This window comes from Prinia subflava, chromosome 11 (genome assembly GCF_021018805.1).
Source record: "Prinia subflava isolate CZ2003 ecotype Zambia chromosome 11, Cam_Psub_1.2, whole genome shotgun sequence".
NCBI lineage: Eukaryota > Metazoa > Chordata > Aves > Passeriformes > Cisticolidae > Prinia > Prinia subflava.
In genome coordinates, this window is record NC_086257.1 from 10,711,537 (window position 1) to 10,729,410 (window position 17,874).

A 17,874-nucleotide genomic window follows, 5' to 3' on the forward strand; every position below is an offset into this window, starting at 1 on the left:
AACTTCCCAAAAACGTTCAAGGAAAGGAGGAAGTTAGTAGAAGAACACCGACCTTTGCATTGTCACAGGTGAACAAACAAAAACCTGCAATAAAATGAAAAATACAATTTGCATTTGGTGTGCTTATTACTACAGAGTGAAAGTATTTCATTACAACAAGGGGAGTTTTAACCATTACTGAGAATTCCATAAGGTCATAGTCCACACAAAGGAACACGTTCAGGGATTCAGAACCACTCTACAGAAATTAAGGCAAACTAAACAAACAATTCACTGGTAAAAGTATAAATAAAAGGTGAACAGAATGAAAGTCTAAATACAGACAGCAAATGAAGACATTGGCACAACTAAACATAGCATCAAAATGCACCAGATTGCTGGACAATTTACTAAAACACTTCTGCAATAAAACTGATAGGGACAATAAGAAAAGCAAATTAGTATCAGCCAGTTAAAATCTACAGTACCTATCAGCTCTGAAGAAGACCTCTATAAGCTCTAAAAGGTCACCATATTGTTAAACTGTACAAGAAAGTTTGCAATATTTGGAATGAAAAATGCAGAGTCCATTTTTTGTTCTGAAGGTCTATATTTTTTATAAATTCAAGAGATTTCCAAAGTGAAATGTGAGCATATCTTATTCCAGCATTACAGAGAAACAGAAACTTTTTATGTTGATGAAAATTGTGAGAAAATTTCTAGGGTTAAATTATAAATCATGCCTTGCAACACCAAGTTTCCAAACCTTCAGATCAAAAAACAACAATCAGGCAGGAGACAAGGAAGAACAAGCAGGGTGAGGACAGGACTTTTTTCTTACATCTATTAATTTTTTGTAGCCAGAACTATTTTATCTGAATTGACCAATAATGTGGTTTTACAGATATTGATCACTATGGCAGTCTATTGATCCAATCCACAATCAGCTGAGTGCAATGGAAACAGTCTTTAATTAGGAATTTAAATATGCCTGCAAAACAGATTCTTATTTCTTTCTTTCTTCATTCATCTCCTCTTGAATCATATCAAATATTTCATCTTCACATAGAATCCAACATAGAACTCACCCTATAGCAATACACAATGAAAACATTAAAAAAAATTAAAAAGCATAAAACCCAAGGGCACCTAGAACAAACTGTGCTTACCACATCTACACAGCTCAGTGAATGACTCAAGGTTTCAGAGCAAGGCCTCTGAGCTGCACTGCTCTATTCCAGCCATTTCAGAGCACCTGGAGAAATGAGCTTCTTGAAGACTCAGCAGCACCACAGCCCACTGTGGAAAAATTAAACCACACTTGCCCCACCGTTGGGTTCATCTGCACATGTATGAATGATGGGAGTCCAATTCAACAGTTAAGCTCAAATGCATCATTGTAGATAATTATTTTAAATATTTCTAGAAAGAAGTTATTGTTACACAGCTTCAACAATAGATTATTATAAATCTACTCCAAAAACTATACAAAAATGGAACCTCAAATTTTACACACACTCTCAATCTGCACTGAGTTATCTCAAGTGTAGAAAAATAAGAAAGTTGCTATCTGGTCTAGTTGATTGAAACAAAACAAGAAGATGAATTGCAGCACTAGTAAGAGTTCTTTTGTCATCTGATTTTCCACAAAGCAATTTTAATTTTATAGGAAAATATTGAAAACAAATTGGTTCAGAATGATGCCTCTGTGCTTCATAGGATTTTCAAGTACAGTTCCCATTCTCAGCTAGCTTGGTGATAGGAGCCATCGACTTGCTCCAGAACACTTTTGCAGAATAAACAGAAACAGTAAAACAATTATGAAATTGTAATTACAACTGGAAAAACTCATTGAAGGACTTAGTCCCTCAGAAACTCAGTCTTATAAATAAAACCAAAAATTATCAGCAGTGAAGAATCATAAAGACTGACTCCCAACATATTTCACAAAAAAGAATTTTAGAGAAGCTTCCTTTCTAGAAGAATCCTCTCACTCGATCTGAAATAAGAAGAGATGCAATCCACTCACACATCCAAGTCAATGTAGATGATTATGCAATATGACCTCAGCAAAAAGGCACATGACCTCCACATTAGTTATTGGCCAAAGTGGAAACAATTTAAAAAACCTAAGGACCTAAATACATTCTGAAATAACACCATTACTTAACGGTAATAAGTGAAAGTCATAAGTGAAAGTCAGGATTAAGAAGATAGTCAAAAACAGGGAAATTTGTCTAATAGGAGTAAATGAAAACTAACTGCATCACTCTAGTTAGTTTTCTACCATTCACTGTGGAAATGGAAATCAGATTTGCTATGAAAAAAAGTAAAGGAGAATAAATATGATTATTATATTTGGAAATTCATCAGCAATGAAAACTGACTACTTTTTCTCTAAATTATCTGCTTCTTGTATATCCCAATTCATATCTGAATGCCAAAAATTAGTTCTTAATATTTCTATTCATGTGAAATCCTATGGCAGATGTCTAACTTTGTCTGCTTCTGTATTAAAGAACAATTGTGGCCAAAGAAGAAGCAAAATTCAAAAATCCATAAAGATGGCTAAAAATAACGTGGGTTGCTGTATCCACATGAACAATGGTATATAACATTATAATAGGACCAGAGAAATTCATAATCCTTTCATACCTATGAGAGTGCTAAGGACACCTGGAACACTGTGCAGCACCATTTATTCAGACCTGGAATACAGGCAGGTGCCAAAGGAAAGGCCAACAGTCAAATTCTCTGATATATTATGTGAATTCACCTAGCTGAGACACGGAAAATTCAAACCAACTATCCTTTTAGTTATACCCAAAGAACTGTCAGTACTGAAAGGAAAATCCCACAATGCCATTGAAATGCAAGCCAAGCAAGAAAAGAAGCTATCAGACTTTTTCAGTATCTAAATCCTCTTTGTCTGAGAAGAAAATAAAAACTATTTTTGGCAGCTAATTTTATTTATGCAACTCACAGTTAAAAGACAACACCAGAAGCGACAGAAATTACATTCCTGCAACTGCAGTGAACAGATGCCTAAGCATCAAACAAACTGGGAATCAAACAGATGTTATTCTGATAAAGGTAGAGGAAAACCAGAAAAACATACCTAGAAAATACTTCAAATAGATTGCCTTCTACTGGCCTTTTGAAGTATATATATTTACTCATCTAGCTAGGATCCTCAAAAATATTCCAAACCCTGTGAAGGTCAAAGGCCTGGGCAGCTGTGGATGAGGTTGTTAGACCAGCCCCAGCCCAGTTCTCCCTTTCCAAACCAGCCAAGGCAGAAATGCAAATTTCCCTTGCTCAGAGCATATTTTGTACATGAAATCAAAGCTTCTCTACCTCTCAAACTCCAGAGTACAGACACAAGTGCTTTGTGATTAAACCTGAATGTATTGATTTCCTCATTTTATGATGAATACCTACGGCAAATATTTCAACTTATCTGCTACACAAGATTAAGAGTCATTCATAAAGTTTAACTTTTGTCCTTTTTTCCCCAATGCTCCCTGTATTTCATGTCTTAACTAAAGAAATTCATACACACAACATTGTGTTCCATACTCATCTTCATCCCACTTACTTCATGATGTTTAAAGGGACTACAAATGACTTATTATTCTACTCATCCATAATTGCAATAGAATGACAGCAAATTAGTTTCTGCACTGAAACACCCCTACCCTTTGGTTCCCTCTGGGTTTGACATGACTGTCTTTAGAAAGAAAGAAAATTCTTCTAAAATGAGGGATAAAAGTTTCATCAGCTCAGCCTGATCAGCAATCAACCTAACACCTTTACAATTCCCTTGAAAAACAGAAAACTTCATCTCTGTTATTGTAAAAAGACTGAGGAAAATAAACTGCACAGATCAACAACTGGTACTCAACAGTCATCTCCAAAATTAGATTAGGTAATGGCAAGGTTAACATCTAAATCAATTCACCATTAAATACTCAGGAACTTTTCTCTCCAGACACCCCAAGTGATAGAAACTTCTACCTGACCATAGGGGTTATCAGAAAATGACAGTTCATTGATTAAAATGAGTTTTGTGCTGATCAGAGGAGGCCAAATCACAGATGTGTTTCTGACAGACACTTTGCCTCCCTCCTGCAGCACTAATGCTCTGCTCCAAGACCAGGGAACGCTGCCCCTTGAAGCCCTCAGCTGCAGCCCCACTCTCAAAGTCAGAGAAGAGAATTTCAAAGCCATAAGACTGGCAGGGTAAGTTGAAGTTCTCAAGACTTCACAGAGCTGCCCTGCTCAGTGCCAAGAAGCCTGGAAGAGCCTGTGCCAGCCAGCAGCTCTCAGAGCTCAGCAGCTGCTGGCAGAGAAGGCCCCACCTCCAGGTGGGGTGAACTTCCACACCGTGGGCAAGGAGCTTAGAAAATCTGAGAATACAGAACAGAGTTGGATGAAAACCTTCCTTGGAAGGGGAAAATGTCCTCAGAATTAGAAATCTGAAGTTGGAAGATGCTGCAGTATTCATTACAAAGTGAAAAGCACAAACATCATGCAAAAATAACTAAGATACTACACTTATGTTTGCTGTATGTTACATACTGAGGTTTGTTAGCACAGCTGTCATTCCAGAGTATCTTTCAATTGATTAGTATAATGATTTATGTTATATCTCATGCAAACATAAAATATGGTTAAACCACTCTCAAATATGTTACATTAACACAAAAGCCTCCATGTTCCTAAATCAAAAGCAGCAAAGTTTGGGCCATGCCCTGGTTTGCTACACACTGCTCCCAGCAGGACATGATAATCAGGGAGCTGGAACTGATAGATGTATCCTGCTGTTCTCAAGCAGGCCTTGGTGAAAAGGCAGAATCACTGTAACTATTGATCCATCCTTTCTCACTCACCTGCAGAAAAGAAAATTATGAGATTTGATGATTGCAGGGGAAGATGTTTAACTGGGGAGAAAGGTGTTTTGGAATCAAGGGGCACAGCTGACCTTGTTCCTGCATTCTTTCACCTTAGAGAATTTCTTTGGTACATTCCAAGAAACCAAAGCTCAAATGGTTACCGAAATAACTATTTTTAAACTTACCTTTATTGTTTTCATAGACAAAGGAATTACTATGAGTTTACTTCAGCCTTAAGTCATATCACAGTCAAGTCCCAAGCAGTTTTCTAAAGATATTGCACATTTTTAGAATCCTCTGTACAAGTCAGGTCCCCACAAACCCTCCAAAACATTATTGAGAATTTCTATCATATTAACTCAGTACCTTTCCATTACTTTTAAAAGGTAATAGTTAGACAAATTTTAACATTAGAATCTATTATAGTTATGTAAATTAAGTCAATTTGTCCTTCCTCCAATTAAACATGTTAATTTCCCAGGGGACTCAACACCATTTTCTTCAGTTGTCACATATGCCATCATCACATAGTACACTGGAGCCTTAAAAAGAATTAATCAAGTATCTGATCTTACAGACCCTGCCTATGTCAGTAAACCTCATGTAACCCAACTCCCCAAAATTCAAAGACATCCTCAAATGAGAAAGTTTCTCAGATCCCCATGTTCAAGAACACAACCTTGGTGTTCCATAGTCCCAATAAATGCCAGAAAACTCTCTTGTGACCAGACAGCAAAATTAGAAATCTCAACACAAAAGGCATTTAGCTCATAAACTATTATTAGACTTTTACACAGCCTTCTTCCTTCTGTTTAATATTGAGTTTGTCTGAAAAAGGTTGAATTTGCCTGAAAATTAGATTACAATAGAAGTACAAGTATATAGTCAATCACAAGCTATTAATAGACTGCTAGGTGTGTATGAAACCTAAAAAATTGTTTTGGTTAGCCATTATAGAAATTCGTTCACTAATTTGATTTTGATAAAAGTATTGAACAGTTTGCCTGATTTCTTCAGCAGAAGAAACCATACATCATGTTTAAAGCAAAGATAAAATTTGCATGAATTTTTACAGATTTGATGAATTGAATGCACAAATCATTAAGGCTGAATAAAAACAGAATGACCTAGAGTCATGTGGTTCTTGGTGACAGTTTCTGTCCTTATGGACAAACACAACTAATATACACTTCAAAGGGAGATCACAGCAACGTACCAAATCTGGAAAAGTACAAAAAAATGCCCATTTATTTTCCTTATCCACATGATTTCATTAATAGCTGATGCGCAGAAGAATTTAACTATGTCAGTGGTGTTGGTTTTTTAAAGGATTGTCCTTGTCACAAGATTACCTTCAGACTCTTCCTGTTTGTCTCTGTATAAAAGTCCATCCCACATTATTGAAATCTTTCCATATCTACTAATCTTTCAGGAGGTGCCATCTATTTCTGCCTCTCTATCTTGTAAATAAAGATACCCCAGTGTGACTTCAGGGAACCAAATACTATTTGTTCATAGACAGGAACAACACTCTAGAGCAGCTTCTGCTCTCTTGTGACATTATCTGCACATCTTTAAAGTGCATGTTGAACACAGGCTCAGTGAAGATCACACCACATACACCCACCAAAACGCATGGATATTCCTCCCAAAGAATCAGAGTTTATTTATTTATTTATTCAGAATAGGCATGGTTGACTGAAGTTACTCCTCCTCTTGTACACTTGTGGTCAACAAGCCTCAGCTTTATTAGATCCGGCACAAAGCACCAGATAAGGGCTACCTAGGCTGAAAGAGAGGCTTGTTGGAAAGAAAAGGAACTGTATCTTGTTACTTTCTTTACAGCTATTGTTCCTACAGCTACCCCAAAGTCTTCTCAAACTCACAATACAGTTGCTGTTGCAACTAATACATGAAGTACAACAAAGTTCTCAAAACCATTAACATTCAGTGACCTTATCTCGGTAAAACAACCCTCCTTTCACTGTCAATTTGAATTCTGTTCTTACCTTATTCAAGAGCACCTTGTTCACAAACACCTTTGCTACAGAAGCCTTTGAAATACTGGTCATTGATATATTGCCCTGTTTCCAGTGGGAAAGAACATTATGAAACTAAATTAATCTGTAAACTGCTAGACTGAATATTACCCAGATATAAAAATAGTCCAAGTGGTTGATTTTTTTTTCTTTAATAAGAAGGCTTTTTTCATTCGAATTTAAATATATCCTGATAGGATCACGGATGTGTAATTCAGAATCTGGCATTTCCATACTATGATTCCTTATAAAGTGCTTCTCACTCAGCATTCTTAGAGCCTTTATACATACATATTCACAAATTAACCTCTTGAACACCCAGGATTAACTGAATTTATAGAGGAGAAATGTAAGTAAGAAGGTTCTATGAGTTTTTGCCCAGTGTGACTCAGCAAGGCAGTGAAAATTGCAAGCACAAAATCCTGATATTCACATTCCTGGTCAATATGTATAAATTCCAGAGCTTTCTATAGAATTTACAGCTGCTTTTTCAGAGTTTACACCAGAATGTAATACTAAAAATACATTATAATTGTCACAGCCTGTATTATTGTAAAGCAAACCAGGGTCAACTTCAAAAGTAATATAGGGCAGTGATATGTATTTCTGAACTCAAACAGGCTCCATATGCAGCACACAAATCAGCTTTGAGTGCCTGAGTGCTTCTTTGTGAGAGATTACACTCAACCAATGGAAAAATTAAAGAGTTTTCTGATCAAGCAAACATTACTTTCTCAATGTTTATTTTGATGTGCCTTTCTCTTGTCACAAAGGTGGTGGAAAATTACAACTGAATCACAGTTTAAGATCTTTTTTCTAATAATACAATTACAATTTATGTTTTGTGAATTCATATTCACAAATGAAAATTTTCGCTCCGGCAAACATTTGTTTTGGAATTTACTTTATTCCAGTAACATATACATTGGAAAAAACTATACAGAAACAAAAAGGTGAATAAAACTACCTTTTTCCTTAAAAACCAACTCAGGACTTTTAATAAATAGTGCTCTACAGTGTCAAATGCACATAATAAACTGCTTTTACCTTCAGATTTTTACTTAAATGCCACTAAGAAATTTTAATGCAATTAGCCCTACTTTTGTCAAAAATGTGCTTTCAGCTGATGCAGATGCACTGGAAATTTGGATCCTTTTATTTAAGGATCACCATATCACTAGGCAGGTTGCTGAGCTCAGCTTACCACCTCAACCAAAAGTATTAAAAAATATATATATATATATTATCAAAGCCTTCCCTCTAGTGCAATTCTCAAGAGAATAGGTAACCTCAGCATAGATAAAAATGGGATCTAGCATTGCACAAAACTCTTTTTTAGATTAACCAACCAACAACAGGAATATCATTAACTGACTTACCCAGTTCAGAAAAGGACATTGCAAAAAGAAAAATATTCACTATATGCACACAGAAAGAAGAGTGGAATAGCTCATTTTTTAAAGGGAAAAAATACAACAGGGGAATGTAATTAGATTGAAGGACAGAAAATGAAAGCTAGCAGAACTTTTTTTCCGTGCAATTAAGCTGTGGGATTAACTGGAACACAAATGTAACACAAAATATCATGGGGGTTTGATATTTAACAAGAACAGAGTGAGCTGTGAGCACCAAAGGCAACTGCAAAACCAAAAACCAAACCTGTGTTTGTGGCCAAGTGGACACTGTTTGGAGCAGACCCATATCTGCCTATTGAAACAGAATTTTAATTTTAATTAATCATCTTCTAAGATTTAGACTCATGACCCCATGACCAAGCGAGATCCTGCTAAATGCCACTTCTGAAATTACTGATCTCAAACAAGCACCTCTCAGAAGAGCAGTATGTACCAGATTCTGAGAGCCCTCAGAAGGAGGGGAGCAATCCTCCCTCCTGTAACACTGAATCAGGGCACACAGCTCCACTTCTATTGGGAACCTGCTCTAGTAGAGATGAGTTCCAGAGCTACACAAGATACACATGACAACAGCAGGTTAGATTATTTCAAAGGAACGAAAAACAATGATGGTTTTTAAGCAGATATGATTGCAAACTTAGATCAAAGAGCATAAACTGCAATAAAGTACAACATATGAAAAGCTGAAGCATCTTAGCATAGCATATCTTCTAGTGTTATTCAGTTACTTTACACCTGATCCAGCTTTTTGCAATCCTTAATCATAAAAAAATTATTGTATTGAAAGCCAACACATGAAACTTTCATTCATATGATGGAATTTTTCAGAACCAAATAGTTTGCAGTACATGTAATGACCTGACTAGCCTTTAAAAAGAGCTATTTTTAACAAATTTAAAGAGAGCATTTTGAGATACTGGAAATGGCAATACAAAGATTCCAAAGGTCAGTGTGTAGATGATACCTAAATAATAACCTCTTATATAACTGCAACAGTTTGGGTTATTACATTATTCCAGTTTTATTCTGTAGATATTTACAATCAATTTATTTAGATCCCATGGCAAAAATCACAGCACAATTCTTTATTGACTGCTTAAGAAACTGCTGAGTAGTCTCTTACTCACATATTTTCACATTATATGCTTCAAGGCAAGATGCTAATCTGCAAAGCTTAAATTTCTGACTGGAAAAACATTTCCACTACACTTTAAGAAATCAAATGTTGTAACTGCTAAAATAAATTGGGTGGAGAAACTAGTTTTCACATTAATTTATTCTGTGCTATGTGAAACCACACATTGCCTCACTGCAGAACTTCACCAGCTCCACTGCACCCTGCAGATCAGAGTTCACAAGGTACCTGAACAACACTGCACTTGCAGACCACAAGAACTCACAGAAAACAAATTACACACATAAATTCGATGGGACACACAATTGTAAATTGAAAAAAACCTCAACAATTACTGTGAAGTGTGAATATAGTCATTTGTGACTAAAGGAGATGTAAACTAAGTGTCCTGAAATTCATTTTTCAGATGTCTAACAGTAACATTGCCATCTTAGGAGTCTTGTTTGCACGGCAGGAAGTTTGTCAGCATCCAGGTACAGTCTCAACTTGATGTAAAGCAGACAGATATAACAACATGGAAATAATTCAGATATCCAGCAAAGGGGAGGCAGGAACAGGACAAGAGTAATAAGCAAATGCAAAATCTATTGGAGGAAAAAAGACTGTAGGGGTGTGTATATACAGAATGGTGTAGACTGGAAGGAACTGGAGGGAGTTCTCTGCTCCAAGCCCTGCTCAGGGCAAGCTGCTCGGGGTTTTGGCCACTCAGGCTCAGAATCTCCAAGGATGAAGGTCCCACTGCCTGTCCCAGTGTTCGACCACCATCTTTGCAAGGATTTTTCTTTTTCCTTAGATTTATATAGGACTTCCCCTACTATAACATGTGTGTCCCCTCTCCTCCTTTCACTGATCACATCTGGGCAAAATCTTGCTCCTGTTCTCCATGACCACCCATTAGGTGCTGAGAAGGGCACTTGGATCCCCCTTTGTCACCTCCAAGGAAACAAACCGAGCTCTCACAGCCTCTCCTCACACATGGTGTATTCGTCAGTGCAAATACTTAAATTCTGCATCTTGAAAGTACTGCAAGAGTGAGCAGAGCTAGTCAGCAGGGAACAACATGGTATCTCAAAACTCAGGCTAAAGGACATCCAAATAAAAGAAAGAATTTGAGGTCTGCTAACTCTAGATGTTACTGTTATTAAGGATAAAAGAGCACACAGAGTGGTCATGTCCCAAAATATTTGAATCACAATAACCGTATAATCTAAATAAATACCCTTCATTAATGAGTACTGAATGGGAAAAAAAAGCTTTTTAAATATATTAGAGAATTCATTATGAATTTAAGGATTAGAGACCTTTCAGAAGAGATGTCAGCGCTTAATAGAAAACAGGATCATGTGAGGAATTAATCAGGATACTGACACCAAGGTGATTTAGCAGATAGATTAAAGGATGTCCTTTTACACAGCACTGGCCAGTGCAACCTGAGATAACCTGGCCAATGAAATTCATACTGCCCATGCTGAAGTATTAGACCAGTAAGCCAAGAAACAACAATCCTTCTTCCTGCAGCAGTTTGCTAAGTCTGGATTTCTGCATTCAGCATTAAACACATTACTAGAAATCTATTGAGACAAAAAAAATGCAAAGAGAAAAGAAGCAAAACCCAACACAAATTCAAAAAGCAGGAGTATAAAATACAAAAGCAGGGGTCAAAGGAAAAAAAAACCTAAAATCACTGCACTAAAATCTACAAACATTCAAATACTAAGAATAAATTCATCCGGCATTCAAAGGTACAAAACAAAAGGGAGGGAATGAAGAAGAGCAATCAGGCAGAAATTCAGGAGGAGAAATAAAAAATAACGTAAAAATTTATAAAAATAATTATAAGCACAAAATTTAAAATACAATCTATTGTCCAGATTTTATAATATCAGTTCCTTCCGTGACTTTTCTAAACTCAGACTACATCCTTCTAGAATTCCATTTTAAATAAAATGTCCACAATTATGCCTAAAAATATCTTCTGCTCTAGATGTGGAAACACATCCAGTAGAGTAAACTCAACAAATCATCCCCAAGACCAAAGAGATCTCTTTACTACAAAAAGAATAACTTAAACACTAACTCAAAAATGCACTGCACCAGTGGCTCCCACGTCACGCTCAGAAGTGGAACATTCAGTCATCCCTGATCAGACTGGAGAGAAGAGAACTGCTGCAAAGTCAGAGTGCTGCTTCAGTATGCTTGGACACTGCTTGTTTTCTAGTTCTGATTACTGACAACTTATAAAATACCTAAAAATAGATCAAAAAGCAGCAAAGTAAAAGAATGAGAGAAAATTATCAACTGAAAGAGGGGGAAAAAAATTAAATAAAAAACCAAACCAGACAAAGAACTAAAACAAAGTATGTATGACAGTATTTTAAAATACATTAATAATTTAATATTTCTTCATGTGATAGCCTTTTAATGAAATTAGCACTAGCATGGGATCAAATAAACATCATGCAATTCAATGCAATTAGCTAAGTTCCAATTTCGTATTTTTAAGCAAATTACCAAGTTGATCATGAAGGTTTTTCATTTCCTGACTACTTACTTTGTATCTTATATCTCTAAAATTATTTCATGAGGCATTAACACAATTTAATTTTTACATACAACTTTCCTGCTCAAGAAAAGCTATTTTAATGGATTCCACACACCATTAAAAACAACAGACTAGTCATTACCTTAGTCATTAGAAATAAAGATTGCTTCTAAAAGTAAAACACAAATAAAAATTTAGGGATTTTAAAGTTAATGGAACTTTAGTATCTGTTCATTTCAGTTTATTTTATCAAACTCTCAGTGTAAACCTGAGAAATGGCCAATTTCAAATTCCCACAGAAAAAATATGCAGTTGAAGTCACTGTAATTTTTGTACCATTTCCTTGGGAATATATGTGGTTTCTTTGCTCAGACCAAAGTTTAAGATACTTCACCACAGTAATTCTATGTCTTCTTTACAGACTAGAAGTACTGTAAAGAAAAGTGGGAAAATAAATTCAGAATCATGAAAAGAAATGTAGGTAAATTAGAGCAATGTCCCACAATGGGGGAGCAGACAATCCATAACAAACAAACAAACAAACAAAAAACAAAAAACACCCAAAAGTTTGCAAAGCAAAGTATATTCAAACCACAAATAATGTGACATATATAAAAATGCATAATTCATGGGATGGATGCACTAGAAGGACCTGTAATTTCTGTTGTTAAATAAATAATGAGTCACTAAAGCAATTACAACATGAAATCATGGAATGTGCTTGCCCCAGTAAAATACATCCCCTGGTGATAGGAAAGCTCTGGACTTTTAGAAGTATCTCATGTGTACCTGACAGCAGCTTTATTCTTTTCCCATGCCAGCACCAGCATCCACAGATGCATCAAAACCAGTTACAGTAAAATCTTCAGAGGTAAAATTGATGTGCAATCTCCAAGTTTGACTCTCAGCAATCTTTCTGCATTATCAACTTCACCATGCCCAGCTGACTCACAGGCACATTGAGAACATTTTGTCTTCATTCTAAAATCTTGACACATCTGAGCAGAATCATTGAGATGTTGCCTTCACTACAAGAAGTGACATGAAAGTAATTCTATCTTTTTAGGGAAGCGGGAGTTCCCAAAGGACTCCAGCTCCACCATAAATTCCAAAAATCCAAAGTTACTTTCCATTAAAGACAATAATTCCTATTCCTTCTTCCCTTCCTGGAATTTCCCTCTATGAATCCAACTGTTCAGTAATAGCTGCAGCATTAAAACAAAACCCCATATCTAGATACATCCCAGTGATACCCTGATTTAGTCAATAGTTTTCTCATAACCTGTAATGGTACATGAAAAAATCCTAACAGTTATTTTTAAATCATTATGGTTGTTTATTGTCACTGAATTAGAAAACATGACCTTTCTTTGTAGAAGTTTAAGCCATTAAGCATCTGTTAAGCTCTGAGGTATCTGAATGACAGAGCAACAGAAGAAGTAATGCATTTGTACAACATTTATTTACTCACTATTTTGATAAAATGGGCAAAACCGCAAAGATGGGTGTACTGTGTTTATATTACACATTTAAAAACCTCTGCCTGGTCTCCAGTTAAAGTTACATTTCAAAACCACATTAACTTTTCAGAGCGACCTGGTATCCACACTTGAACTGCTGATGTGGTAGTCAGAAGTGGCATGCACTTCTTCATCAGTATTCCTTGCAGGGGTCATTACTCATTATTTTATAAAAAGAAACAAAATGTATAATACCATAAGCCTCCTGTTATTAGTTAATAGAATGCATAAATTCTATGAAAACATTGCCTATGTCTTTTATTAGCAAAACAATTAAACCCAGATCCCCAGGCATAACACTTCACAGGAGGTGTGATGGCAGCAAGTGTTACATTTTACTAGATCTTCAAAAGGGACATTAATCTTTCAGTCATCGGTCTCAGACACTTAAGTCTAACAGCAACGTGCAGACGCAAACACACAGCGCTCTCTTTCTTTGTAGAGATAGAAACAGTAAACTCCTAAGACAAGATCTAAAACAGTCAAAGAGAAATCTATTTAATCCACTTTCATCTCTCCGGTTTTACAGAATCTCATTAGTGTAAATATTTTCACTTTCATTGTTACATTGAACCAGCTGAGGCATTTCAAGGCAAGCAGAGAACTCTGTGCATAGCGCTCCTACTTTACAATGACTCTTACACTCAACTACACATTAAGTCTTCAGTAAACCTATTATCCCTTTCATATATTCAGCAGTAGAGCTCAAATACTACACGACAAAAGAACAAGAAAATAAAGACTAAAAAGCTGGCTGAAATTACTTGAAGTAATTTGCTCCTATGTCAATGCACTCACAAGCGAGAACACTGACACAGCAATGGTCATCAATCCACAGAGCCTTTTGTACACCACTGTCACAGAAATATACATATACACATGCAGGAAACAAACCTCTGTGTACCTGCACCTGCTTTTCCTCAGCTGAAGATAGTCAAAACTAAGTGTTTGTGAATTTCTTATCATAACAAAGATCCTTGCTACAGAACAAAAGAAAAAAAATTACCAATTCACGTTACAATAATTAAATTCAAATATGTTATTACATTGGGTCCCAATACGACCAAGCATGTTAGGAAGATATCGCTTACTGCTTCTCTGTATTTCAGATCATTATCCCTCCTCTGAGTGCTCTGATCTTTCAGAATTCAAAATCAATTCAAAAGGCACCCGAAACGTGAGAGTGAGCACTCCTAGCCTAGGAAAATGACCACTGGAGACACGATGTAAGGATTAGCATTCAATGCAATAGAGCATCCACTTCCAAGGTCCATCCTTTTCACCTTCCAGTAAGTCAGTGTTAAATAACCTGCGAGCCCTGGGAGGCGGGGTGGGCTCGAGTACTGACATTAACCTGGGAGGCACCGGCCGAGCTCAGCCCCATCCTCCCTCACCCTGACCGAGCTCGGAGACAGAAGCGGCTCCGTCTGGAGCCCGGGGTCGGGGCTCTCTGCTCGGGAGCAGGGCCGGCAGCCCCTCGGGAAGCCCGGGAAGCGCCGGGGCCGCCGCACCGCAGCCCCGGTGCCCGCGGTGGCCGGGAACGGAGCTGAGGGGGGAGCGGGGGGGCCGCGACACGGCCCGCCAGGGACCGGCACCGGCCGGGCGGGAGGGCCGGCGCAGGGCAGCGGGAAGGGCGAGATGCGGATCGGGGCAGGGAGGGCAGAGCCGCCAGAGAACGGGGCAGGGGCGAGGCGGGAACGGGGGGGAACATTCGCTCCGTCCCCGCAGAGCGCGGGGACACCCAAGGGCAGGGACAGGCACAAGGACGCGCGGCGGGCGGGCGGCGCTGAGGCGCGTCCCTTACCTGGCAGGAGTCGCCGGTGACCCCCGGGGGGCAGGTGCAGCTGTAGCCGGCCGGGGGCTGGGGCAGGATCAGCTGGAGGCGGCGGGGCGGCGGCAGCGGCGAGCAGGTGCCGTTGTTGCGGCAGGGCTGGCTGAGGCAGGGGTCCCGGCCGGGGGGCGCGGCGCTGGCCGGCGCGGGAAGGCAGGCGCGGCGCTGGGCCAGGGCGAGCAGCAGCAGCAGCAGCAGCGGGGCGGCTCGGGGCATGGCGGCGGGGCGTGCGGGTGCGGGCGCCGCTCCGCTGCTGGCGCCGGCAGGGAGGGAAGGAAAGAAGGATGGAGGGATGGAGGCAGCGGCCGCCCTGCTGCTCCCGGCCCGCGTTCCCCGGGCAACGGGCGGGCGGGGCCGCGCCGGGGCGGGGCCGCTGCCGCGCCGCCGCCTGACCGCCAGGGGGCGCCGCCCGCCCGCCCGCAGCGCGGGGCCCGGCGGGACGGGCTGAGGGCGGCGGCGCGGCCGGGCCGGGACTGCGGGGCCGGGACAGCGAGCGGGGCTGGGGCTGCTCCACTCGCCGGGACAGGCTGAGCCCGGGCCAGGCTGAGCCCGGACCAGGCGGACGGCGCTGCGGATCAGCCCCATCTCCCGGGGCGGGGCGGCGGCGGCCGGGCTGTGCGGAGCTCCGGGGCACGGGGAGCTGGCGTGAAACGGGAGCAGCGCGTTGGTGAGCGGCCCGACCGGCGCTCCGGGGCTGCCGCGCCTCCTGCCCCCCTGCCGGTGACCGGGCACAGGAGCCCGGCGGGACCGAGCGCTGCCCTGGCTTAGGCAGACAGCCGGGAAGGGACGGACACGCCTTCGTAAGATCAGCCCAGCGTTTGCTGCTTATTTACTGTTTCACAAGTGTAATTCGCTGGTGTTTACTTTAAAGTTCTATTGAGACCGAGGCATGGTCAGATGAAAAGCATAAACATTAATCCTATCATTTCTCATACTGCAAAGAACCTGTGTGTTTTCTCAAGTGAGGTTATCTACAGCCGATTTTTAAAAATCGATTTATATTTGGCATTCTTCTGGGGATTTTTTTACTACCTCTTACTACAACTGAGGTACTTGATCTGTAAATTAGCCAACAGAGAGCAGAAATATAACCCCTGTTCTTTGGCCTTCTATTCATTTGCCTCTGCAAAAGTGAAGTGTTTGAATTTTTTGTAAGTAACGACTTGTCACATCCCTATCACAGGGTACAGGAGGATTTCTGGCTACAATTTTGGTAAACTTCCACACTTCCCTTATGGCCAGAAGCTCTATCACGAGCAGAATAACTGGTGATGCTAGTTGAATTGAAAATTCGTCTGGATCTCAAGCGGCTTGACCACAGTATTCTGTCCCTGCATCCTGTCATAGCCCCTCCATCCCCCAGCCCCGTTCCTCGGGAGCTCTCTCTGCTCTCCATCCCCAGCCCCGTTCCTCGGGAGCTCTCTCTGTCCCTCCATCCCCAGCGCCGTTCCTCGGGAGCTCTCTCTGCTCTCCATCCCCAGCCCCGTTCCTCAGGAGCTCTCTCTGCTCTCCATCCCCAGCCCCGTTCCTCGGGAGCTCTCTCCATCCCCAGCCCCGTTCCTCAGGAGCTCTCTCCATCCTCAGCCCCGTTCCTCAGGAGCTCTCTCCATCCCCAGCCCCGTTCCTCAGGAGCTCTCTCTGCTCTCCATCCCCAGCCCCGTTCCTCAGGAGCTCTCTCTGCTCTCCATCCCCAGCCCCGTTCCTCAGGAGCTCTCTCTGCTCTCCATCCCCAGCCCCGTTCCTCGGGAGCTCTCTCCATCCCCAGCCCCGTTCCTCGGGAGCTCTCTCCATCCCCAGCCCCGTTCCTCAGGAGCTCTCTCTGCTCTCCATCCCCAGCCCCGTTCTCCTCTCGCAGCGCGGTCGGTGCCGCTCCGGCTCCCTCTGCTGCCTCCTCGCCGCCTGCGGCCCGGGCGCTGCAGTGACCGCTCCGCTCGAGCCGGCTCCATTTACCATTTGACAGGATTTGTTCTTGATAAGTCCACAGAGGCTGCTACTTGTCTCCCTGTTATCTTCCAAGTGTTCTGAAATAACTCGTATATATCCCAGGTTGCTCTGGGATTTGCTGTTAAAGCAGCAGGGCTGTAATTCTCTCTGTCCTCCTTCTCAATAAGGTTTGTCCTTTTGCAGTCTCGAAGGACTTCACCCTTCCACACAGGCTGTCGAAGATACTTGTTAATAACAAGCTTTGGCCAGTTCTCTAAAAATTTTACAGAACAAATCATCAAAGCCAGACAATCTTCAAAAATGTTCTCTCGAACCTGACCCATCTTTCTTTCTGCTCAAGCTCTGCAACTGGCTCATGCTGGTTGTGTTGAGCTGCTGACTGATCTTCCTAACAGAGAGGATGGCTGAGCAGTCACTTATGTAGTGACTCTGTTCCTGTACCCCCAAAGGGTTCTGTAATTCTGGTCTGTATCTGAGGCGTTTTAGGAGTAAGGCACTTTAGATAAGCATTGGAAAATGTGATTTCAGGACTGACAGCTGCACTAGACAATGAATTCTATTGGTGGTGTAGCCT

General features: G+C 40.7%; 1 protein-coding gene across 1 annotated transcript in view; it reads right to left on the reverse strand.

Moving 5' to 3' along the window:
- The window catches only part of DNER (delta/notch like EGF repeat containing), a 115,976-nt gene extending 99,819 nt beyond the window's left edge, over positions 1–16,157 (reverse strand). Inside the window, exon 1 of the mRNA XM_063408390.1 lies at positions 15,330–16,157. Coding sequence (XP_063264460.1) covers positions 15,330–15,941 — 612 coding nt within the window. The 5' untranslated portion in view covers positions 15,942–16,157. The remainder of the gene's footprint in view (positions 1–15,329) is intronic.
- Positions 16,158–17,874: the final 1,717 nt, after the last annotated feature.